General features: G+C 38.4%; 2 protein-coding genes across 2 annotated transcripts; one reads left to right on the top strand and one right to left on the bottom strand.

Moving 5' to 3' along the window:
- Window positions 1-582: 582 nt before the first annotated feature.
- On the bottom strand, window positions 583-12,023 carry LOC140236784 (stress-induced-phosphoprotein 1-like). Its single transcript, XM_072316723.1, has 9 exons — window positions 11,893-12,023; window positions 10,151-10,277; window positions 8,968-9,070; window positions 8,194-8,314; window positions 5,977-6,073; window positions 5,441-5,602; window positions 4,670-4,773; window positions 3,674-3,852; window positions 583-2,395 (listed from the first exon to the last, which is right to left on the bottom strand). The coding sequence occupies exons 1-9, from the start codon at window positions 11,902-11,904 to the stop codon at window positions 2,323-2,325; spliced, it is 978 nt and encodes a 325-aa protein (XP_072172824.1). The 5' UTR covers window positions 11,905-12,023; the 3' UTR covers window positions 583-2,322.
- A 3,060-nt stretch (window positions 12,024-15,083) lies between these two features.
- On the top strand, window positions 15,084-24,329 carry LOC140231800 (2-oxoisovalerate dehydrogenase subunit alpha, mitochondrial-like). The gene is made up of 9 exons (XM_072311956.1): window positions 15,084-15,211; window positions 16,221-16,481; window positions 16,924-17,032; window positions 17,838-17,999; window positions 20,296-20,440; window positions 21,378-21,439; window positions 22,141-22,282; window positions 22,582-22,753; window positions 23,769-24,329. Exons 1-9 carry the CDS (start codon window positions 15,101-15,103, stop codon window positions 23,943-23,945), a joined length of 1,341 nt encoding a protein of 446 aa, XP_072168057.1. The 5' UTR covers window positions 15,084-15,100; the 3' UTR covers window positions 23,946-24,329.
- Window positions 24,330-25,834: the final 1,505 nt, after the last annotated feature.

Genomic DNA, 25,834 nt, shown 5'->3' with positions numbered 1-25,834 from the left:
TAGATATATAATGTAAATGAATCCCACAAGGATTGGAACAATCATCTCCCAGCATTCCCACTAATCAGTTACTAGCCATCCCCTTTATAATGCTTGCAAAAGTTCTTACTTATATACTTTCTTAAAAGCATTGAATGCCAGTAGCACCTGCTGAAAATTTCATGCCACAAGAAAGGCCGTCGGCTCCAATTCTTGGAAAATTTCCTGCTGTGAGTACTTCTTGTTTTACACTATTCTAAACATTTCAGAGTCCTGCAGATATGCGTAGGTAAATGGTCTTCAAGCAAGGAAAAAAAAAGCTGTCTTCTGCAACATAGCTAGACAACTGTTTGTTGCCTTTGAGTACATATGATTTGTTTCTACCATGCAGGAAGAATGAAGGAAACTGGCATGTATAATAATCCTTTACAAATTCACATTTTTGTATTCTCTGAAAATATGTGTTGTCCAAGAGTGTATCTATTTGTAAGCGCTTATAAGTAAAGAACCCTACACAATGATCAGGGACCCTACAAAATTTAGTGTATACAAATGTACTTACAATTACATTGCACAACAACACCAATGGAGAAACGGCATTGATTACAGTGTTTTACCGAAGTTTATTGAATTTTTCATACAAATCAATAGAAACAATTAAACGTGTTACCAGAATCACCAGAACACACATTCAAAGATTGACTAATACTCTAGGAGCAGAGTTATTCATTTAGGAGTTAGCATTCATGAGAAGATTACCTATGCCGTGAAATCCCTTTTAAAATGCATACTGTAAACAAGAAAGTGAGAGACAAAGACAGAGAAAGAGAGGGGGGGGGGGGGAGGGGGGGGAGGAGTGAAAAAAATTTACCTGGAATATTTGACAGCTGGCAATGCGCAGTACATACAGTACTTGATATCAATATAAGATATTCTCATGACACACTGTACTCATAGCTTTGCACACTGGCCAAAAATTACCTGGAGAATGACACCTACAACTGCAACACATGAAATTTAGTGAATTTACTATTTTCATAGCAGCTTTTATTTTATCCCCAGAGACACATTGCATGCAGAATGATCAGTATATTCATGACACACATTGCCTACAAACTGATAGCTATTTAGAATTCACAAGTTCTATGTCATCGTTGCGGGTGACAAGACCTTTTGCCGCAAATGTGGCAGAAATCACTTGTTTGGACTTATTGTCAGACAATCAATTAAGTGATATCCTGTCCAAATCCTAGCTATTCTACCCCCAAAATGAAACCACAATAGTATGTCACACGAAAAACGATCCAATATATTACAGCGCTTTGGCTACCATGTTTTGGGGGATTTTTTGCTCTCCTGAACTACATCTATTTCACATTTTTGAGAGGTGAGGTTTCGAAGTTCCTGGTTATCAAAGAAAATATACATAATCGTGTATACTGTTTCTCGTCATGTTCCATTGATAAAGAAAAATAAGAGCTACTTTTCAGATGCTGCTACATTTAATTTCATACTCATTAATATCAGCTTAGCATGTCACAACACACTTTATCGCACATGACAGTTATGATGGTATTGACATGGATGAAAGAGCATTTTAAATGCCTTGCACAAGATTGATTGGAATTACATTACCACATAGAAACACAAACTGGACGGGGATAGTAGAGTGATAAGAACATGAGGTCACCACAAGAAAAGCAAGTGTTTATGAGAAAAATGACGCGTATCTAACAGAGGAGGGAAAGGCTGCCCTCTCTAGTTTTGCCACAGATAGGAAAGTATTCTTTTTCCCTCTGTTGAAACAATTATGTACAATTCAAAGAATGTAAAAACCAGAGACAGCCCGAAGAATGACAAAGAACAATCAAAACATGTTCCAAAAAAAAAATACAGATGATTAGAATCAATCTTCCAATTTTGTTTGAAGGTGGCTCAAAAAACAAAGCTACATGAGGGTATTATTGAGGAATATGTTGATAATACAATAGCAAGATGAGGGTTATCTACTATGTAGCTGTTGTGCATTTTTTCATTCTCTGTGTGTATACATAATGGGCTTGTATTTCCAATATATCTGCAAAGGGGCTGGTATTTCTTCAGCCCCTTGGGCTCCGAAGCAGGTAAAAAAAAAAATCATAATTCTCACTCCAGACATAGTCCACGTTACACGGTTTTATCATACTGAATGCAAATTGGGACTAGTCACACTGTTGGCTATTTTATTCGCCAATCAATCTGCAGAGTCTAGAGTATACAGTTCTCTCATTAAACTCCACGCAGCTACAAAGTTTACTTAACATACAACAGGATAGAGACAGACAGGCGTCAGTAGGTCAGACTTCACTGTAGCCGGATGAGTCCTGCATCCATGAGGACGCGGATGTTGGCTGCCACCTGAGGGTTCCTTAGATGCCTGTGATTGACAAATTAAGAAAGACATGATTGTGCTTCCATTATTCATACAGCTCTGTTTGACACATTTTCAACATGAGAAGTGATGCTAACCAGAGATGAAAAACTACATCAGACATTTCATGTATTGTAGTCCAGGGAATAAGATGTAGTGGAACCTTATTAAAAAGAGGTCAGATATAACAAAACCTTCTTAAATCAAGGTGATTTTGCTTGTCCTAACTCTTTATATTTCTCTGTTTTTGTACTCGATCTTGTGAGATACCTGATATAACAAGGTAATTGTCATGGTTTCTAAATTAAGTCCACAAGAGGATACTTTGTTTTGTTTTGTTTTGTTCTATTTAATCTCTAGATTTGGGTGGTGCTGCAGAAAACTTTCACAAATGCACCGAACTATTCATTTCTCTTTCTCCGTATTTGTACAAAAATATATAAAACAAGAACCCTCAACATAGTGACAGCCTCATCACTTTTCTTTTAATATCATACAGACTCAAACCAGAACACAAGCTAACACATAAAATTAATGTACATAACACAAATCCTGCAGACAGCTGCACTACAGAGCTGTGATTTTTAATGTCCCTGAGGGTGACAGCACTACACAGCATTCCCATATTGATCCGTTGAGGACGGACTGATTTTGCTGCAACACGCATTTCCCATAGACACCTGACCGAGTATACTCGGGACTCGTCCTCAGTGGGTTAACGAACACAGTGTTACAAAATTCTTGTTGCACTGAAGTAAAAATTCAGGTTCCCAAATTATGAAGTTTTTCATTTCTGTACTTTGCTGTTCAGCAACAACAAAATTTCATTATAACCAAAGAAAACTGCTGGTCCCGAAGATTTTGTTGTGTCTGTAATCACCTGTACCACAGGAAATAATAATGCCTCTGGCGATACTTCTCAGCGGAGGCATAAAAAGAGCTGCTGTCAATGTGTACAAAGAGGCAGGACAGAAGACCTAAACCTGCCGCACACACATTTATTGCAGAGTCCTATGTAGTGTGTGCCTGGCTTGAAGGTCAATAGCTGACCATTATTAGTGACAGTGGTGCCTTTGGGCTTAGATTTACCCTTGGTCTATGAAAACAACAAACACCAAGCAACAGCATGAGACTGCTTTGCTTTCACTTGAGAACAAGTTGGCATTTCATAATGTGAATTTCCATGACTTTCCAAACACTTTGGGGGGGGGGGAACATTTTTTTCCTCGAATCTACTTGCACAACCACCCGTGAGATTCTTGGCTGATGATGCTCTCTACTTACTCCTTCACTGCGCCCGGGTTAGACGTCATCTGCTCCAGGATGAGTCTCATGGCGGGGTCCTCCATGATCTTCTGCACCTGAGGGTTGGCCATCGCCCGCGACTTGATCTCCTCGTCGGTCATACCTTCCGTCGATGAGGTCTGACTGTTCATGCACTTGTAAATTCCATCTCTTGCTTCCTGTTGCATGTGAGTAAAATGTCAGCAAAAAAACAACAATAATAATAGAAACGCTTTCATGCATGCTTGAATTTTTTCCCCACATTTTCAATCACATATTGGACATACATCTTCCATCGCTTAATAATGGTTTACAAAGGGTCACACTAACCACATCTGATTACTCAATATGTTACTCGTGATATCATAATACAGTAACAGGATATCACCTCTTTAAAGTATCAAGTTTCACCAAGCTATAAATAGTGCACAGAAAGTGACATTTCCAAATATGACCTTTATCGCTAACCCCTAGCCCCTTCTCCGTGTTGTGCTATACATTCCATTAGTTCAAATCTGTAACATCAATTGAATGGAAGAACTTTATGAAATGTTTAATTCTTCTTCTAAATGTAGTGTTTTATCTGTAAAATCTCAAAATAAGTCCTTGACCTTTAACACTTGACCTGATGTATATTGCGATTTCTATTTGACCTGAAAACACATTATCATACCAATTCTATATCGCATTACATTTGATGAATTATAATGAGACTTTGCTGTGTTCAGGCTGAATTCCAGCTTGCCCTTGGTCATTTGCAACTTTAAAAAAAAAAAAAAAAAAAAAAAAAAATCCAATAACCAATCACCCCGTCCAATTTCAACCTTTTCCTAAGATTTATGAAATTCTGGAAGATATGTCATAGTCATCTAATCATGTCAGTATGAAGCTAGTAACATTGACTGAAATCTGAATGATGGGAAAACTGACAAGCAATGCAATGCTTTGTATGTCCTGGTGCAGAAAACTGTTCAGCATAAAAAGACTGTGACATACCTTATTGTTGGAATCCAGCTGCAGAGCCTGTTCAAATGCTGAAATTGCCTTGGAGTAATCATGTAGACCCAGTAAAATCGTTCCTTTCCTGAGATAGCCCTTAACTGTGAACACAACCACACACAGAATATTATCACAAGGTGGCTCAAAAGCAGCTTTTACATATTTCATCACAACCGCGATTAATTTTCATCACAATTTTTTTTCTCAATCTTCAGACTTCACTAATCCATTTGTGCCAGTTAACTATTTATGAAGGATATGTGAAAACATTAATTAGATTAAATTTTCTACAGCACTGTGAATATGGTCTCCTTTAACCAGGGTAGCTTTTTCACTGTTTCCACTGCTCTTTTCAATTAATTTATTGTTCAGCAAATTAGTCAAGCAGATTGATATATGTGATATGGATTTAAAATTCATGCAATATTTATTTATCCACATAATTAAGGATAGTCCCGCAAAATAGTATTAAGGAGTTCTTGCAGTGCAGTGGAATATAAGCCAATATAGACCATACAATGTAGTTTTCGCACTCAACAAATTATCTATTATCACCAGAGGATTTATTATCTACTTGAGGAATCTGCCATTATTACTACTCTAGCACTGCCAGGTATCCATTTATACATTCAAGTAAAGAAAGACAGTAAAGAGATCTAGTTCACGGATGTGGGCACGTAGCGGGCTTTGAAGACAGAATCTCCTTAAGTCAGAGAATCAAGAATCTCATCCACTATGCCAGAGCGCCCCCACTGTTTGTTCACTTACTAAACTTTGGGTCCAGCCGAATGCACTCTTCACAGTCATCCAGGCCTAGTCTGAACTCGGCCAGCTTGGTGTAGCACGCCGCCCTGTTGCTATAAAGCTTGCAGTCACTGGGGTTTCTCTTGATGGCTTCTGTGTAGTGCTTACGTGCACTCGGGTAGTCTCCTGGCGAGGATTTTTAGGATACAGCAGAACAAACAAACAGCTTACAAATAATACCTCTCACTGGCAAACTGGTGTGTATGCATGGACATGATGTTCAAACATCTAAGAAAGGACTTTAAATGGAAGTCCAGTGTGTTATTTAGTCACAACCATCAGCACACACAAGATCTCACTTCATTCATTCATCGCAAAGCACAGGGTGCTAACCCATTGAAGTGGATCACTTACCTACCCACACAAGAAAAACAGGTGAATGATGCCAACCCCTTGTGTTTCATCCTAGGTGACTAGCAATAGTCAGCAAACAGTATCAACCAGGCACACAGTATCAACCAGGCACATTGTGTCTACGAGAAGAAAGAATGCCCGCTTACCTTCTCCAAAGCATTTATTTCCCTTGGCTTTCTCTTCCTCTGCTTTAGCTGGATCGATGTAAGCTAACCTCTCCTCCTCCTTCCTCCTCTTCTCCGTCTGAAAAACAGAATGATGATAATACACACATCAAAAGTCACAAGACTGTCAACTTCTTGCCAAATCTCTCCCACCCATCGTCAAGCCCTGAGAAAGCATACTAGTGCATACTAGTTTTCCTGTGCCCTGCATGTATCAATGACATTAACAATTGACATGAAAGACTTTATGCAGCTGAAGAGAAACAATATATCAAATGCAGCCAAAATGTTGCAAGTCTTGTAAGGTTTTACCTAACATTAGCCCGACCAGACGCTGTTAGTACGCTGTGCGAATACAGCGTCTGACAGTCGAGGCATGCACCTTCAAAGTGGGGATCCACAACACAACTACAAAACTTATGAAAATTCATACGTTTCTTACAAAAAATGTATATATGTTACTCACGTTAAGTGCATGCTTGTATTACAGAAGGTTCATAAGTCCATAGAGAGCCCTCATGATAAGTCCATTGAACGAAAAAATGGCACTTTCTAGCGCAGTAGAACAGCACAGGAGTCCCCAACCGTCGGGGTTCATCGTTGCAGAATTCAAAATGGCGAGTTGACTACTCAGCAAATTATGGGTGCACGTGCATGGCTCGAAGTGCAGCGATCTATTGCGTGCGTGTGCTCTTTGGTAGCAGCACGCACAGTCGACAACGTGACATTTAAAAGTGCATTCAAGTCGAGTGAACTGCCGATCACTGTATCAGAAGTACCGTTTGCACATGCCGCATATAGTCATTTTTGGTCAGTTGAAAAATGTGCATTTCAATATTGATAGCATAGATATGAAGTCTCATTAATGAAGATTTCTATTAGATGAGTTTAAGGTGACAAAAAAATGATCTAAAGTATCAAAATTCAAAGCGATCGCATGCGATCGCTGAACTCTCTTCGTGTTGTGAGTCATGACGGTACAGCCCTGTCACTACTACAGCGACTGGGCTGTGTATAGTTAACCCAACATATATATGAAATCTATCTATTAACCCTATTCTAACTGGGCTATTTGAGACCACGTTTTTACTGAGGGGGGGGGGGGGGGGGGTCAATTTGACCCCCCCTTCAGATCTCGGCCGCCGATCGCACGATCGCCGCGAAATTTTGCCTGAAGATAGAGCTGGATGTCAACTACAAGATTACATCGTCATACAATAGAAAAATATTGCCTTTCTATTTTTAATAAATTAATTATGCAAATTTGTGCATGAAATCATATTTTTACCTACAGTGTATAACTCCATTAAAAAGACTGGAGGATTGCTAAATTTTTGTGTCAGAATTCCTCAAGACACATCAAACAATTTTCGTGTAAAAAAATAGCTCAATTGAAGTTAATTTCTTTTGTTTTTTATTGTTTTGTTAATTTCTTATGTATTTTATTGTTTTTTCAACCTTTTGTTTTCTATTATTTTTTTGCCAAAACTTGTTGCAGGCACTTTTTCAGACTTATCTACACTAGAATTGATTAATTTCAGTGGTTAAAAGTTGAAATAATCTAATTTATATCAATTTAACCAAAAAACACAATTTGCATTGGATTTGCACACGATATCATGAATTTGAGCTGTTTTTTGGTTGACATGCATATGCAAAACATTACGTAACTTCAAAACGGTATACCCGGACGTCGCAAATTTGGTCTCAAATTATGCGGGAGACTTCAATGAAAAAAGTCATGAAATGACGCGGCAAAAGCTTTGCGCATTGCGAAATCGTGGCGCGAAACGTCGAGGGGGGGGGGGTCAATTTGACCCCCCCCCAGTTAGAATAGGGTTAATGATGATACAGCTAGATTTACGAAGAAAATCACCACACAGAGGTGAAGTTCTTCAGTTATTTGTCCACTGCATATTTAAGTCAGAATCCACATTATTTAAATGGACAAGTGAACAGATGTCTTGTATTTAAAAAATGACTCATTTTTTAAATAAAGAGCTATGAAAGCTTACAAATTACTCAAAGAAAAGTACCAACATATAGGTCCTCTAGGAACTATGCTATTACAGGGGACAACAAACAGCTGCCTTGTCTAAACTTTCCTTCAATGAGTGCCAAGAAGGCTGTCTCCATGGTCATATCAACACGATCCGAAAGAATTCCTCCACATAACTGAAGTGAGGAAGATGTACCCACCTCTTGCCGCTTCTTGAGGGTATCTGGTAACCGATGCTCTGCGAGAGACTTGTCGTAGTATACAATGGCATTCTTCAGATCTCCTTCTTTGGAGTATGACGTGGCTATCCTTGCCAGTGCTCTGTACATATCAAAGTTGATGTTGGTTCCACATTTCAATGGTGGTAGAAAACACGGCATGAATACATTCTAGCTGCTCATTCATATGACTGCAATGTACAGATAAGTCCCGTACAAGGCAGTGAATAGCCACTTCACTCACACAAACTTAATTTGGCATGCATGCCACATCAGAAACAAACAGCCTTATTGTCGAAGTGCTGGTAAATGAAAAAGATTCCGCAAAGTCATTGCAGAAGTTTAAGCAGAACTGACCAAAAAAACGACAACATTATTTTCATGATATTTTCATATAAATGTACAAACCAGCAGGGGTGTGAGATAATGTCATTATTGCCTCATCTAGCTTGTGTACAATGTTGTATGTGATTGTTTCTAGTAGCACTGATATTGTTAGATTTTAAAATTTCACACCAATCTTATTTCAAGACTGACTGTGAAGAAATCTTTACCATTCTGTTTGGCTGCTTTTACCCTACCTCCTATAGCTAACTTGACCACAGAGTGGATAAAATGTGAGTATTCTAAAGTTTAAAGATCAAGAACTATTTCCTGATCTTGACAACATATGGTATGTGGATGATTGAACAATATCTAGAGTGTGGTCTATCAGTACTTAATATTCAAAAATCCACTTCAATGCTGAACACTTACTTTGCAATCATTTTGAAGTCTGCTCTATTCTGCCTTCCAATGTCCACTGCCTTGAGACAATCTTCCCGGCAGGCATTATAATCTCCCTTTTCAAAGTGGGCAGCTGGTGAGGACACAAAAGTTTCACTTCCATTATCATCAGACTCCATGCTGGGAGTTCACAGTTCACATACGATGAGATATCAAGTAAATTCACAGATACTTCTGCCGGTCACCCATGAGTGGAGAGCTTTTCAATCAGTCCTTTCTCTTGGTTTCATTTCTTCTATCTGTGCAATCTCTCTCCCTCAAACACTTGTGCAGCAAAATCGGGCAAGGCCCAGGCATAACTATAATCAGCTCTTGAGTGTATATGGGAAAGTATGCCAGGTTTACTCAAAAGATACTAATAAATTGGGGAGTGTATTTGTTGTCAATCTTAATTCTTTCTGCAATTAATCTAATTTTGTGAGAATAGAGGAATTGCTTAATCTAACACAGCTCACGATAGCAAAAGGAAGAGTAATACATGATTATCTTATGATACATTATATCTTAGACTCTTGCCTACAAAATGATCAGTAGTACATAGTACTGAGTAGTTATGAAAGATATTGCTAAAATAAAAGAAATATAAATGTTATACCTGAAATATGTTTATAGAATGGAAAATAAAGGTTACAACCACAGCTATTATCTACTTGGGATCTGAACTTTGTACACACAGTATAAGCTCCTGAAACAAGCCTGTTATGGGGCTCAGTTTTACTTCAACTTCCCTCTACTAAAACCATTGTCCAAGTTGATACAGTGGAGCACAGTGCTAAACTGACTGAAACCTAGACCAGGCCTGGCAACATGCACACATTAGAATCAGAGAGCTAGGTTCCACAAAGCAATTGCAGAGATTACTTGTGTGGTTGATATCTCAATGGGAGGACTTATCCTGAATCAGGGAAGTTATTAAATCTTTTTAGAACATGAAGAGATATTATTTTTCAGGGCACCTTCTGCAGAATTAGCGAGCTCTGCTAGACCCAGAATGCTGGCAGTTGCATTTCTAGTGGCTACACCTGGACTACGCCCACTCCAAGCCCAGTCTGAAGAGGTTGTAGGACTGAGTTACAAAATTAATTCCCCAATTAACACATACGAGGTCAACATACAGATAGTTGAAAGGGTTAGAAGGGGTGCAGACACTTACCTGCCCTATTTGTAAGGGCTGAAATAAAAGTGTTATCTTTCTCAAAAGCTTGAGTATACAGCTCTATCGCCTTGTCCAAATTCTTCTTTTTATACTCCACATTGCCAGCCTCCTTTAACTTGACAGCCTAGACGAGGAGAACGAAAAAGTAATATGATGACACTTGCTTAAAAGATGATTGACCAGTTGGGACTGACAATGATTATTAAAATGAAATATTCTGCTTTAATAAATCCAATTAATGCAGTCATTTTCCACCAGTTTTCATTCACTCTTATGAATCAAAAGGTTATTGTCAGCTTTAGAGGATGCAAGCAAGGAGAAAAGATCATGAAGATTATGTGAAAACCATGGCAAAAAAAAAAGGAGTAAATACTCATTTGGGCAGTCGACAGGCACAAGAACAAGGTTTGGTGACATTTGCTCCCGGAACAATCGCTTCCATGAAATATCTGCACACTAAGCCAAACATAAATTCGAACCATAAAACATAACCCTAAAATATTAATATCAAACTAAACCTGTTAAAAGTCCCAAGTCCTATCACAACTTTGACCAAAAGATCGGTCTGTATCTCAAATATCTGGTCGTCGGGGATGTGTTCCACAGAGACTTCATCTGGCTTCACGGATCCCCTCCTGTATACGATATGGAGGTGAGCCGATAAAGTCATAGAAATAAAAGACTCAACAGGACAGACGGATTTTAATGTCTAATTACAACCCTAACCCTAACCCCCCAGTCCTTGGAGAATATAAGACTGCAGCATTTATCTCAGGAGCAAATGTCGCGTCACCTACGACACACAAACCAATGGTGCAGCAGTCTGTATTCAACTGGAAGAAGACAGTTGTGTATGATGCAAAAAAAAAAAGAGAGAGAGAGAGAGAGAGAAAAAAAAAATCAAGAGGTTATCATCTTGGATTTGGAAATCATTTGTCTAATCATTGATTTTTTTTTTTTTTGTCTTCACCCAATAAATCTATTACAATTTTTGTAAAATTTTTAATTGTTATTCTTGGTGGAATTGAACAAATTGAAATTGAAATTGTAAGTTTTCCTTCAAATGTTTACCTTCATTCAGTTAATTTTCAGATACTGTACAAGCTGAAATTTTCGCGTACAGATATTTTTGCGAATTGCTACTAACTCGAGGACATTTTCACGTGTTGTTAATTTTGCGGTTGCGAGGTCTTACTCATCGTTCGCACGTTGTTATTTTCGCGTGTTGTCATTTTCACGGTTCAAAGGCAATTCGCGAAATTCACGAAAATAAAACCACTGCGAAAATTTCAGCTCGTACAGTATTCTCAAAAAAAGTGTGAAGCATTTCAATTATGATAATCTGGATCGCTGGATCTAACGTATACATTAAACATCATCGACATGCACTTGACATGGGAAAGTTTTACAAGCATTCTATTTTTCTACGACTCACATGACCACTCAATGCATGTACTTTTTTTTTCTTTATATGTTTTACTTCTAGTTCTACTTCTACTTAGTAATTATAAATAAGGATTGTCCCCTCATCATAACCTCACACACACACTGCACTCACTCACATGTTTGGATACACTTCTCCACTACCTTGCACTACTCACGCTACACGCGGCGGCGGTGTCATACGGACCCACGGTGTTGTAAAGAAAAAAATAATTACAAATGCATATGAGATTTTAAAAATGTTGGGTCGAAATTGCCTCTTCATCCACAAAATTTACTAAACAATCAAAACTTACTTCCTCAGCCATTATTGTACTAAGAACTCGACGGACTCCAGCTCCGCTCCCCAGTCAAGATTTTCGCATAAGCCACAGTCGGAGTCCGCTGTATATTACCCCTCGTGTTCCCTCTCGAATCTTCTCGATTGTATTAAAACAGTGTAGAATAGAGTCGACTCGTAAAAATAGTAAAACGAGAATGCTCAACCTTGAGGGCAGCAAACAACCCCGTCGCTCAAACAAGGCTCTGCCGTCGCTGTACGCATGGGGACTGTGTTGAGGGCTGTGGTTGAGGGGTGGGGTAATAAAATTTCATATTTTCTTTATTAAATTTTGACTTGAGATTTGTGTAATGTGAGCCCCTTTTTTTCTCGATAATTAAGTAAAAAAAAAATGCTTAAAGGAATTTTGTCTCGATGGTCTCGTACTATATGATGTAATTATTTCGTGCCATTGTGAATTCATTGTCATTTCATCATCTATTGTGAATGTATAGCAAGAGGGAGAATATTAGTAAATTACATTTTATTTACGAGTATTTATTCGATATTCTTTAACCAGGGTATAGCCCCATCAATGGTTCATATACTGTTTTTTTTTTTTCTTTTTTTAGTGGCAGGTGGTTTGGGGAATGGACCTGCCAACGGATGTCAAGAATAAATCCCTGCCCTTCCCTTGATACGAAGAATCTCCCCTGCAGAACTTTATCAGAGACATCGGTTTGACCCCCCCCCCTTATTATTTTTGTTTATATATTTTTTTCTTTTTTCTTTTTTTTTTTAGAGCCCAAAATGTGAGGGGCGGTTGCAGCCCCAAAGACTCCCGGCAGACCCCGGTTCCACGGTCCCTGAACTATGATCTTTTTAAAACAAAGACAAACTTAATAATTCAGCAAAACTACTTTAACCCGGCAAACCTTTTTTTAGTGCTCGGACTTCGTTATTCAGACCTCAGTCGGCTTTCGCTTTATGGAAATATACATATTTATGTTTGTCTTTGAATATATTTTTGTCTGTCTGCCTGTGCGGGGAGGGGCTGGAGATGGTGCAAAAAATGAGATCTTGCTTTTCATTATAATTACCCCTTTAAGGCTAATGTTCTATGCAAAACCAAGTTCAAAGTTTGCTTTGTCTACTTTTTTATTTATTTATTTATTTTGACGAGGAAATGGCATAAAAAGAGAGAGCTATAGGGGGAGGAGGCAGACTGGAGAAGAAAATATAATGGGATGGTTCAGATTGGTTACATAGATAATACATGATTACACTCATTGCATACCCATGTGTACCTCTATACATAGAAAGGAAGGATAGATGGATCGATGGACACGGGCTTAGTACACTGAATCCGCCGACTACGCTCGGCTGATTGTTCCGAAAATTGCGACAAATGCAGAGCCTCTGCAATGCTCCGCCGGCGACATTTTGCTCCGCTGACAATATTGCTCTAGAGATACGACATAAAATACTTTAATATGGCATTGTCGGGTGTTGAAATTTGTAGCTTTGATGATGATACACAATAATTAATTGTAGACCTAATTGTCTAGCCCATTCATATCAAACAGCAAGTTCCAGCTATAACGAAATAGATTTGTTCTTCCTTGCAATAGCCATCCTCAGGGTCGGCAGAGTGCTTTCAAAAGTGGGGGAGGGGCATTTCCGGGTTTCATGAGCTAACAAGCGAAAAAAAAAATATATATGTATAATTCCTTTGTATATCCTACGGTGCACAAAAAGTGGGGGCCCTCCCCCTGCCCCCCCCCCCCCCCCAGTTCCGCCGGCCATGATCCTATATATAGCCTAAGCTCATTCCTGTCATGCTTTAGTGAATCAAAGAACAGTAAAAGATAGACTTCAAGAGAAATGTACGTTTGTTTTGCTTTTATTTTGTTTTTGCTGACAATCAAGTTCAAGACATACTCGTGACAGTTCTCTCTTAGAAAGAATAGATTGTTTAAGATAAAGAGAAAAGATTCGCCTAACTGTAGCTTTTGTGGAATATTACCTGAATCAATTGTTCATTTGTTTTGTGAGTGTTAGTAAGTAGTAATGCCCTTATGGAATGATTTGTTGCAAATAATGTTAAAACATGATAGTGATTTTAGTCTGGATAATTTCAAGAAAATGTTTGGAGTTTCTTCAGACAAATTTTTATCTTTTCTGTTTTTGTCGTTAAAATATGTCATTTATATATGTAAATTAAAAAACATTTGACCCAATTTTGAATTTTTTTAAGTTACACTTGAAAAATAAGAAAGAAACAGAGTATTATGTGGCTAAGAAACGAGGTAAACTTCATCTTCACTTTAAGAAATGGACATTTGATTCGTAAAACCCAGTAAAGGTTTAACATAGACTGTATTTGTTAGGGTAGAACCTGCAAGATGTTATACTGGTAACTACCACAATAATTTGTGTATTGATCAAAATGTTACTTCGTTTTATGTCTTATTGATGATCTTATTTTTACTGTTATTTATATTTTTTGTTCCATATGTTCATATTTATTGTGTAATTTGTATTGTTTGTAATCAAGAAAATCAATAAAACATACAAATACAAAAAAAGAATAGGCCTATATTCATAGTTGGGGGGGGGTTAATAATATTTTAGAAGCTTTTGCCTTTCATCTCGTGCAATGAATAAACAATCTCATTGAAGAAACAGTTAAAATGCTGAAAACGTGAAATGTGAAAACAAAATTTTATAAATTCGTCAAGAGAGGAAGAAAAAGAGACATGAGCGATGTTTAATCAACATTACTATCAAAGTGTAGGCCCTAATGTTTTGATTGTAAGTGGATCCGACGTCTATTTTTTAGCTGTAATACTCGCTGAATGTGCAGTTACTCAAACGGAAAATTGTTTTGACACTGAAGTGGAATATAGGGCGGGATATTTCCTCGTGATATTTCTATACCTTTTTGTCTATTGTACGAAAAAATTATATCAAGTCCTGAGATTTAGTAGGGCAAACCAAAGAGGTTCAACCTCTTTGGGGCAAACTGACTGCTGCGAAGAGAAGAGATACCCGAGCTCACGCCTAGCCTGCGCTGATGTTGCGCGCAATGTCTGTTTACGATCAATCCGCAGATCCGCTCCGAATTATCCGTGCGCTATGCTAGCGCTGGCTCACTGAAACCTCAGTGCGCTGGCTACCACCAACTAACTGCTGGCTAGCGGCTGGGCAGTGGACGTGTATTCGCTGCAGAAATTTCGACTCTCATGTACGAGACCATGGCTTCCATACCGCGAATGTGTCGATTTTTGCACCGTTTTCAACGACCTTCCACAATCCTGAGGTATGACGTTGTCCGGAAACAATTACACTATTCGGTAAGTTGGCTAAAAATCTATCTATTCGCTCGAAATATAGCAAGTAGTTGTGGTTGTGGTGCAGCAAATACCGAAACAGGTAACCCGGCTTGCGAAAGCACTGCTGCAGTATTATAGTCCCATGCTTAACCATTTGTGTTAGTTGGGTCATGCGGTCTTGCGACTACATATGACATATGGTTGTAACTTACAGCCTCATTTTTTTTACATTGGGATTTATTGTCTAGCCATTATTGTGTAAAACGATAGTAAGTCAGAGATTTTTAAGTTCAAGTCAATGCTTATTCCCATTCAATAGAGTAACGTCTACAAAAACAACCTCATGTAAATCTAGAATTCTAGACCTAGGTAGTTGAGTTACTAATGGAGATACAAATTGCCTAAAACTTCAAGTTCAATCACAAAACAAAAAAAAAAAAAAAACTGAAAAAGAACCCTATTCTTAGGCATGTTAGGCCTAAGTTCAGCTAATTTATCCTGAGCTAAGTTAGCTAACTTAGCTTAGGTTTAGGATAAATTACCTGAAGGCCTAACACAGGTGCAGGCTAAACCACACCAGCGACCCCAACACATATCGACACTCACATTGAAACCGACACCCCCTTTTTTTATAGCATTACGTGTTAACGAAATGCATGCATGAGAGTACGCACAATCAATGCATGGTTTCTATTCTTGGAAAGAGTTCCTTTTGGGACAGCCACCCCAATACTTAGTACTAAAGTACAGTGGGTCAGTGCAGGTACAGAGATCTACAACTCTACCTAGCCTAACCTTGCTTGCGATACGCACGGTTGCACGCACTCACTTTTGGGTGGCTGTCCCAAAGGAACTCTTGCCCTATTCTTCACTGGGGATTTGAAAATGTCCAAATATTGATACTGAAAAAACAGATAAATTATAAACAAGAGCAACAGCAAAACAATGATACTGTAGATTGTAAATACATGCCTGACCACAACATGGTACATGCAAAATTCATTACATTTTTTTTCTTTTCTGTTGGCAGGCTACAAGATGCCAGGAGTTCGCCGTGGATGACGACAAACCACGATTCCCTGGATCAAAGTCTGTTTTCACCGAGAAGCTAAGCTTCCTCCAGCCAGACACGTACGATGGGATCCCAGTCTACAGGGTCATGAACCGCGATGGCGAGGTCATTGACCCAGAGCAGGACCCTGGATTAGACAAGGATACTGTTGTAAAGATGTACAAGACCATGACCACACTCAACACCATGGATAAGATCCTATATGAATCTCAGAGACAGGTAAGTATATACTATAGGAAGACCAGATATCTTAACACCTTGGATACATGTTGATATTTTGTCTCATGTTTCAAAAGATGCTACAGTGAGATTGTTAGTGGTTTGTATCAATCAATCAAATTTATAAACAGTTGAGACTTTATTTTCTTGAGGGAGGGGATTTATATTTTCTTGCTCATGGATGAAATTTTAAAAATGCAAAATTATGCCATTATTAGTCATTTGATATGAATGCTGCTTTAACCAGGAGCTCAGCATCATAAGCACATTCCAATTCTATAAGCAGTCATTTATGGCATATGCTATTCACTTTTTCTTTTTGCTATGAGAACCACACTAGGGTTTTTGAGTTCCACAATAATATGCCACATATAGCAAAGCAAGATATGTGATATCACACTTATGAGCACTGAAAACTTATGTTATCCATCCATTCATTCAGGGAAGGATATCATTCTACATGACCAACTACGGCGAGGAAGGAACCCACATTGGCAGTGCTGCTGCCCTCAATGACAAGGATATCGTCTTTGGCCAATACAGAGAAGCAGGTACAAAAAGAAGTTGATGTACATATGTGACCACCCGGCTCAAAACCCACAAAAAGTCGCAGATTACAATTCTCTGTAATGGACCACAATTTGTCATTTGGGTTCTAATTGACTGACTCAAAAGTTAGTAGATTTGTGTTACCTGGGAGAGTAATCTTTTCTCTACCAACTGTAAAAATTTGACAGCTTAAAACAAAATTGAAATCAAGATATTAGCAGCTTTCTTGGACCATGTTTTTTTTTTTTTTTTTTTCAGACAGGCACTGCTTTCACTAGGAAATACAACATGTTTTCAAATGTTGATACTTCTGCATAACATACCTATGCAGGTTGATAAATGGAAATTCAATTTTGCCTACATTTTATGGGTCTTGAGCTGTGTGGTCACATGTTAAAGTCATCATCATACAGTTGTGACTCTTATTGATTTGCTTTACAAGTGGATGACAGTGCAGTCAAGGGGGGGGGGGGGGGAATAAACAGACTTCTAACCCGAATTACAGTCTCATATGGACACATGAAATTCACTGTGACCAAGTGTCAACATTGCTGTAACATCAGGGCACCAGAAATTATAAGATAAGAAGGTGTTTTTAAGTGCACTGTAGAACAGTGTATGAGAGTGTAATGAGTGCCTTTCAGCAACACTTTGTGTCTCAAAGAATGCAGTGTTTGTGCTAAACTGATGAACATTAGTGAAGGCTTAAAGTGATATGTGACTTCAATGTTGCAATGTCCATGTGATCCCAGCCAATGTACTTTACCAGAAAGCTTGTATCACATGACTCAATCTCTATGTATGCAGGCGTGATACTTTGGAGAGGATTCACACTGCAAAATGCAATGGACCAGTGCTACGGCAACATAGGGGACTTAGGAAAAGGTCGTCAGATGCCTGTCCACTATGGATCCAATGAACTCAACTTTGTCACAATTTCATCACCACTGGCTACCCAGATGCCTCAAGGTAAGGATCTAGAATCAGAGCGAAGACTGTGAACTTCAGTTTTATGTTGAAATGTCTGTGGCAAGCTGGCTTGTTTGGCAGCATTGTCAGCCTGCATTGAAATCATATCCCCAAAGTTCCAGGTGCAGAAAGAATGGACAAGCTAAATTTTGTGTTGATGTGCCCTACCCTCTCATCTACTTTGAAATATCCTTTCCTTCTGATTGGTTATGTAAAGGGGGTCCCGTGTGTGAGAGAATCATAATTTGTACGTGTAACAGATCCCAATTCTAACTATGAGCCTGGTGCACACCTATCAAATGATCCATTCTTCACACACTCCTTAATGATGAAGAATGTTTTAATTGAAATTATACATTGTTGATGTATTTTCTTTGCAATATATATGTACACACCAACTGCGATATAACTAAGTTGGCAGAGCCAAGATTTGTTTTTTTTTTTTTTCAAATATATCCACTTGCTTGAAGAGAAAGAGACAAAAATGCAGAATATGTAAATATTTGGGGACACATGCTTGAACGACCAAAACTGTCATTTCTTTTTAAAAGTAAAACTGCATACCTAATGTTACATAGACTGACTCATTGTTTAAGTGAAATACTGGTCCAACAGAGCAATATCTTGATCTTGCTGACATGAAAAAGAAAGTGACTGGTGTCCTACATGTAATCTGTGACTAGATTGTCCTGGCACTGTTTGATGGCTTGAAACACTCCAGTTTTCTGGCATATTGATGTTATGGCTGACAATAAAAGGTACTGTAGAAAAGAGCTGACATTACTTTGATTTTTATAACAACCAGATGCATCATTCATGGAACTTGTACAAATATCAAAATATGAGAAGAAGTAAGCATATTCTTGTTTTCTATCAAGCAAAGTTATGTGGGTGCCCATTATTCAACAATAATCATAGTTCAGTTTCATGTCCCTTTAAGTTGCAAATGCATTGTTTAGGAATGTGTGATTGAACTGCAGTGAGTACTGTAGGGATGTATGTAATAGCAATACTTTGAAGCTAGAAACTTGTTAAATACAATTTTGTATGTATTGAAAATGCAGAGCACAGTCTGGGGGAATTCCACAGACATAAAGATGAGACTGCAGAGTATAGTTTCCTCACAAGTGGACTTGCAATGCATGTGGTTACTTTGTGTGTGTGTGTGTGTTTGTGGTTCATTTTTCCTGTGTTTGATAATTGCAGCTTGTTGAACATTGCTATGTTGAGGCAAAAAACACTTCACCCTCTTCACATTGTTATGAATTCACGATGACTTCATCACACTGCCATTGGCACACATGCTGCTGAAACCATGACTTTAATCCAGTTTTGTAGCCTCCTCTATAAATTCATGCCTGAAACCAATGCATTGATAGAGTTGACTGTATACTTTCTACCAATGCCAAGTAAAAGAACAATATTTGACTTTAATTATGATTCAAATGTGTGCATAGGATGATTTACAATGAATCAAGAGATTGAATGCAAAACATCTGAATGGTAGATATTAGCTCTTGCAACAAGAAATCTGTTATTCTTGAGTCACATCTTTGCTATTAAAAGTCATATGCCCAAGTGGCTGCTGTTGTTAAGTTTTGAGCATTGTTCTCATCAGGGAAGAGAGAGAGAAAGAGAGAGAGAAGAGAAGAGAGGAGAGGGAGAGAGCGAATAGGCTCGTATTATGAGAAAGAGATACAAGAGACTGAAAGACAGAAGTGAAAAATGGGATTGGGGCCATGGGGGGGGGGGGGGGAACTATATTTGCATTGAACCTTGTTTGTTAAAGGGAAGGACGTGCCATACGAATCATGCATGATTGAGCTTATTGAAAGAATGGAGCCAGCCTCTGAGCTCAAAGTGTGTGTCAATGAATGCACAGTGACAGACTGGCATTGACACATGGGCATTTCTTTACTTGTTGCATTCGTTCTAATAAATTGGTTTCCCTCAGACCTTGAAATCATAATGTAGTGCAAGAGGCCACAGGGTTGCAAAGTTTGGCAAAAAGTGAAAAACAATCTCCTTAGCTTTTGATGGAATATACCAGTGCTGTTTAACTGGATGTCATGTGAATCCATATAAACACTTTAACCCGTTGAGGACGGACTGATTTCGCTACAACACGCATTTCCCCTAAACACCTGCCGGAGTATAGTCTGGACTCATCGTCAATGGGTTAACGATACTGCAATGAAAGATTACAGTGTACAGACTTGGGTAACCCAACAGTGACCAAACAGTGACACCATTAGACATAAATAGCACGCTGTCTTCCATGTTATTCACCATGCAGCATCTGGTGCTGCATATGCGCTGAAGAGGTCTGGTAAAGAACTGTGTGTCATCTGCTACTTTGGTGATGGTGCAGCCAGCGAGGGCGATGCTCATGCTGCGTTCAATTTTGCTGCCACCCTCGACGCCCCTGTTATTTTTTTCTGGTGAGCGATCCTAATCAAGGCATGACGGTCATAATCTGTGTCATCTCAACAAATAAGCTGTTACAGTGTACATGATGTACATTCTATTCAGTCCATGCATTTCCACTTGGAACATAATTAAGTTAAAAAAATTGGCATTAAACGTGCATTATATCAAATATGACTTCAAATATATATATGACAGCAAAATATAAATATGACGGCAAAATCATGAAAAACACAAAACATAAGCTTATTGAAAATGATCCCTACACAAGTGCTATAATGTAGATATGTATGTTGGTGTTTATGATATATTATAATTTTGTACCAAAGTAATTAGTTTGAAACAAACAAACTCAAAACAATCCAAAAGAAACAATGAATTCATAATAACAGACAAAGAAGAGAAAAAGCAGAAATGTTATTTCAGGCTAGTCACGATTTTGTGACTTAATTATATAAAATAAAAGACATTGTTTATATAATCTTTTAAATTGTTTTACAGTCTGGTCTTAAGAGAATTTTTCAAATTATTCCACAAATAGATAGTCACTTTGATAGTTACAAGCTCTGTCCAATTTATTGAGATATTAGCCTTTCTTGGATCAGTGCTATGTACAGAGTTTCTTTGGTTTTGGCCTTTTGCTGTCTGAATTTCAAATTCTATTATACCTTCGAGAAAGAAGGAGTAGATTGAAAGTAGCATACTTCCTACACTTTTTATTGTATGATAATCAATTCACATTGATTGTACCTTAGTATGTGTTGAAGCTAATAGTATAATTGAAGCATAACATAAAAATATATTTCTGAGTACATATCATATACTGTTGCTGCTCAGCAGAGACCATATAAGGGTAAATAGTAGATATGTTACATCAATTATACAGACTTTTGTCCTGTTCGCCACAAACATGTAAACTCATTAGTGTTTGTGTCTGTATTTTGTATGCAGTCGAAACAATGGTTATGCAATCTCCACACCTACAGCAGAGCAGTACAGGGGAGATGGAATTGGTAAGTTAGTGTCATTTCTCATCCTTATGTAATCACACACACACACACACACACACTAACAAAAAAAAAATCTTCCATATTTAGCACTTAAGACTACACAGGACTTAATACTTTGCTGTTTTGAGTCACATGATACACCTCATATTTATATTATCTTACCACTTTTGAGTATTTTTTGCTAGGGAATGTTTCCAAGAGCTAAAGCATTGTTCACAATTTCAAGTGCCTGTCATATTCAAGCATTATGTCTAGTTGGTGTTTCTCTGAAAGAAATGTTCAATAGAGTAAAGTGTCAGTAATACTGAACACCCAGCAACGATGCTCACAGCAAACTACCCAAGCTAAATTAAAGGGATGCATTGTGGGGTGAAGCCATCCACACTGATGTGGTGATGTCATCCCACACCAGTATACCTTCTGTTCCTGTCCACAGCTCTGTATTCATAAAATCCATCTTGCAATATTTGTGGCAGACACACTATTGCTTTCATGATACCAGCCAATTTATTGTTTTAACTGTGCAGCCAAAGCAGCAATCAAGCAACTGCACCAACACTGGGCGGAAATTTCCTTCGTCTGACTGTACTGTACCTTTTCTCAAAGGATTTTCATTCTACAAAATCCTGGATAACAGAATATGGTCCATACATGTTCATCTGATACCATAATACACACTTTTCTCTATCATCCTACCTTGATAGCTGCCAGGGGTCCCTCCTATGGCATCACAACCATCCGTGTTGATGGCAACGACGTGTTTGCTGTCTACAATGCCACCAAAGCTGCCAGAAAAATTGCCGTAGAAGAGAGTAGGCCGGTCCTCATTGAAGCCATGACGTACAGGTTAGTTTTGGCTTCCACAATTGGCTTTCAAAAGTTCTGATGTGTATTTGTGCTACAGGGGAAACTTGTTACAGCGAGAACTTATAAACCATAAAATTACCTTTATATTAGGGTTCTCACTATATCAGGGTACAGAAACAAAGAAACATAATGAGTTGGAACCTGCAAAATCACCTTGCTATAAGAAGGTTTTGTTGTATCCGACCTTTCTAACAAGGTTCCACTGTATTGTGTACTGTCTGCTCTTAATCTATTTGTTAAGTGGTCATTTACCCATTTATCCACCATCCGCTGTGCAGGATAGGGCATCACAGCACCAGTGATGACTCCTCCGCCTACCGATCCGTGGATGAGGTGAGGTATTGGGACAGCGAGGACCACCCCATCGGACGACTAAGGAAGTACATGGTCAAGCAGGGTTGGTGGGATAAGGACACTGAAAAAGCCTGGATGAGCGAGACTAAGAAAAATGTGAGTTCTGTGACCTTTCTGAGCTCGAGATATCACATACCTCTTACCTTGGCACTACCAACTGTAGAATTGCTAGATTGGGGCCTTGCAGTTTGTAGAGAGTTTATGATTAGATTGTACTTTTTTGCAGTACAGAATTAGCCATCATGATATAGATAAAGTTGTTCACTTGTTATTATGAGTAGGGCAAATTCCAAATGTTGTTGTTGTTGGGTTTTTTTCATTGCCTTCATGGTATGCTTGTGCATTGAAGGTATTGATGGTAGGTATTATTCAAATGTCAAGGGGCGGCATTATTTTATAGTGACACAGCTTATGCAGCTACAACACTTGTGATACAATGGTCTGCTTCTTTTTGAGCCAGAGAGGAGTGTTATGCTATCAATGCATGTCTTTATAAAAGACAGTTTACATTTTTAGTGTTAATTGCTTAAACTAGACAAATGGCAAATGTGTTAATTTGAATACTGAGTATGAACAGAATATTGCCTTTTATGGTTCAGCAGATTATGTCTTACTGGAAACTTGATATTGCCTATTTTGTGTGAGGGAAATAAGGATCTAAAGTCTGAAGTACAAATCTACATGCTGTCTAATATGGTGCAACCAAAAGTCTCTCTTGGAAACACTACTTGTCTGTTTATGAACTGGATTTTTTTCTGAGTACTTTAAGTAATGTTAGAATATTTTCAGTGATGATATCAGCTCTTCAGTTGATCAGGGCCCTGTTTTATGAAGACTTGAAATTGAGTATAAAGTTTATTTCTATCATAAGTCTATGGCAGCTTGTGTGTTATGGAAATTTAAAATCGATTATATCTTTTGATAAAACAGGGCCCAGATCAATAAAGACATGATATGCATGTGCTTTAGCTTTGCCAGATTTTATAATCTGGTACATTCCATGCTGCATAATTTTCATACAGATGTGTTGTAGATTTCCTCATCTGAATGCAGTGTAAAAAATGTAAGCATTTGCAACAAAAATGTGAAAGTTGTAATTTGCTCCGTGCAGGTGATGTACGAGTTCCAGGCAGCCGAGAAGCGAAAGAAGCCGTCCCCGAGCCTGATGCTGACGGACGTCTACGAAGAGATGCCTCCCCATCTCGAGAACCAACTGGAGGAGATGAAGAAACATGTGGAGCAGTACAAGGAGCACTACCCACTGGACATGTACGAAGATATGCAGTAACTCCCTCTGTGTGTAAGAAGTGTGGTCAGTCTTTTCTTCCACCGCAGCAATGCATGGGACATCTGGTTAGCCCATCAAGTCCCAGAAGCCACATTTCTGTGGTGTAATGCCGTATCTCTTGATTTCACTTTGTGTCGTTCATTGTCAGAATTTCATAAGCCGGGGGCATTTTGCATAAAAAGATGCAGTCAAGCATAAGTTAAGTCAGGTATCGGCCAATCAGAATTGAGTATTCAGAGACCTGTGTTTCAGACTTATGTTTAATCTCAACTTTCATGTAGCAGGGTCCAAATTAAAAACTTCTTTATTTGAAACCTCATGTTGCGGAATTATCAAAAGTCTTGTCAATCACAAAATTTATAAGTGATCCTTAAATTGGCAACGTACAACACATTTAAAGGGAACACAAACCCAAAGAGCAATGTGGATTGAGTAAAAGCAGTAACATTAGTAGAACACGTCAGTGCAAGTTTGAGGAAAATCGGACAATCGATGCAAAAGTTATGAATTTTTAAAGATTTGGTGTTGGAACCGCTGGATGAGGAGACTACTAGAGGTTATGACGTATGAGAGGACCACAATATAAAGAAAATATAAAAGGAATTCCACAGAAATTCACTTTTCTAGCAAAATGAAAGAGTTTTTGACTAACCGCTTTCAGAAAGCAGGGGGAATAAGTGCTACCCCTAACATATGTCAGTATCAAGCTGATGGCATGTGTAATTTTCATGAAAAATGAATTTTTATTGAATTCCCTTTTTATTTTCTTTATATTGTAGTCCACTCATACGTCATAACCTCTAGTAGTCTCCTTACCCAGCAGTTGCAACACCAAAATTTTAAACATTCATAACTTTTGCATCGATTGCCCGATTTTCCTCAAACTTTCACTGATGTGTTCTACTAATATTACTGCTTTCACTCAATCCACATTGCTCTTTGGGTTTACTTTCCCTTTAAGTAGATTGTATCGGTCTGAAATTTACTAATTTTTTTCTGAGTTTGTGCATATGTCATGAGTTTAACCAATCCCGTTGACTCCATGTAATCTATCCCCAATAGAGGATACACAATAGAGTTCAAAAGTTTATGGAGACAAATTTTGATGATTTCTACAGCAGAATTTTCCTGGGACATGATGGGTAAATCCATTCAACACTAAGTGGTGACATCATCCACTCCATGCTATAGAAAAGAGAACATGCCTAACCGTCTCTCATATATTGTCAACATAAATTTTGCGGAATATTCTGATGAGATTTCATGTGGTATGTCTGCATTGTTTCAAGTAAAATAGCTTTAATGACCCATTTCAGACCATCAGTTATTGCACTACCTGGCCAAGTCCTTGGGAGGTGAAATTATTGATGTGAACAGGGATCATTATATACAGTATTCATCGCATAATCAGGACAGGTTGGGAGTAGCAAACACGGCCCCTTTAAGCGAGGTGCCCGATTTCGCGATGAGCACTCACCATACACTAACTGCATACGACATGTACATGTAGTGCACACACACACACATGTATGCATACTGATGTACTGTACATGTACATGAATACACAACCACGCTACCCCTCGGCGCGACCCTCTAGCTCTCCCTGCACATGGCTTTGCTTAGGGGAGAAGAATGTTCGCGAAAGCATGTGTTTCGCAATGGCATGGATACTTACACACGGCTCTTTCGTGGCTATGCATGTACGTGTACTGGATGGACGGAGGTCAAAACACACCAGTCTGAAGCTTGCTTTGTAAGTTCGATGTAAATGACAACTGATAGGGAATCTTTGAAATATTGTTGTGGTATTTTGGTAGATTTTTTATGTAAAATATCAACAAAATCAAAGATCGCTTGAAGAAAAATTGTCCCGTTTATCAGAGGTCCCC

Source organism: Diadema setosum, chromosome 1 (assembly GCF_964275005.1).
Source record: "Diadema setosum chromosome 1, eeDiaSeto1, whole genome shotgun sequence".
In the NCBI taxonomy this organism is placed as follows: Eukaryota; Metazoa; Echinodermata; class Echinoidea; order Diadematoida; family Diadematidae; genus Diadema; species Diadema setosum.
The sequence above is the reverse complement of the archived record's forward strand: the minus strand, read 5'-3'. Positions and strand labels throughout refer to the sequence as shown.

Bases quoted from the DNA above. Each gene is read 5' to 3' on its own strand.
- LOC140236784 (XM_072316723.1), bottom strand. The intron at 9,071-10,150 runs GTAAGTGTCTGC...TGTCCTCACCAG, and splicing joins AGCCCTTACAAATAGGGCAG to CTGCCCACTTTGAAAAGGGA. The intron at 6,074-8,193 runs GTGGGTACATCT...TCTGTTTTTCAG, and splicing joins CCCTCAAGAAGCGGCAAGAG to ACGGAGAAGAGGAGGAAGGA.
- LOC140231800 (XM_072311956.1), top strand. From the start codon at position 15,101: ATGTACGAGACCATGGCTTCCATACCGCGAATGTGTCGATTTTTGCAC. The intron at 15,212-16,220 runs GTAAGTTGGCTA...TTCTGTTGGCAG, and splicing joins GGAAACAATTACACTATTCG to GCTACAAGATGCCAGGAGTT. The intron at 17,033-17,837 runs GTACAAAAAGAA...CTATGTATGCAG, and splicing joins TGGCCAATACAGAGAAGCAG to GCGTGATACTTTGGAGAGGA.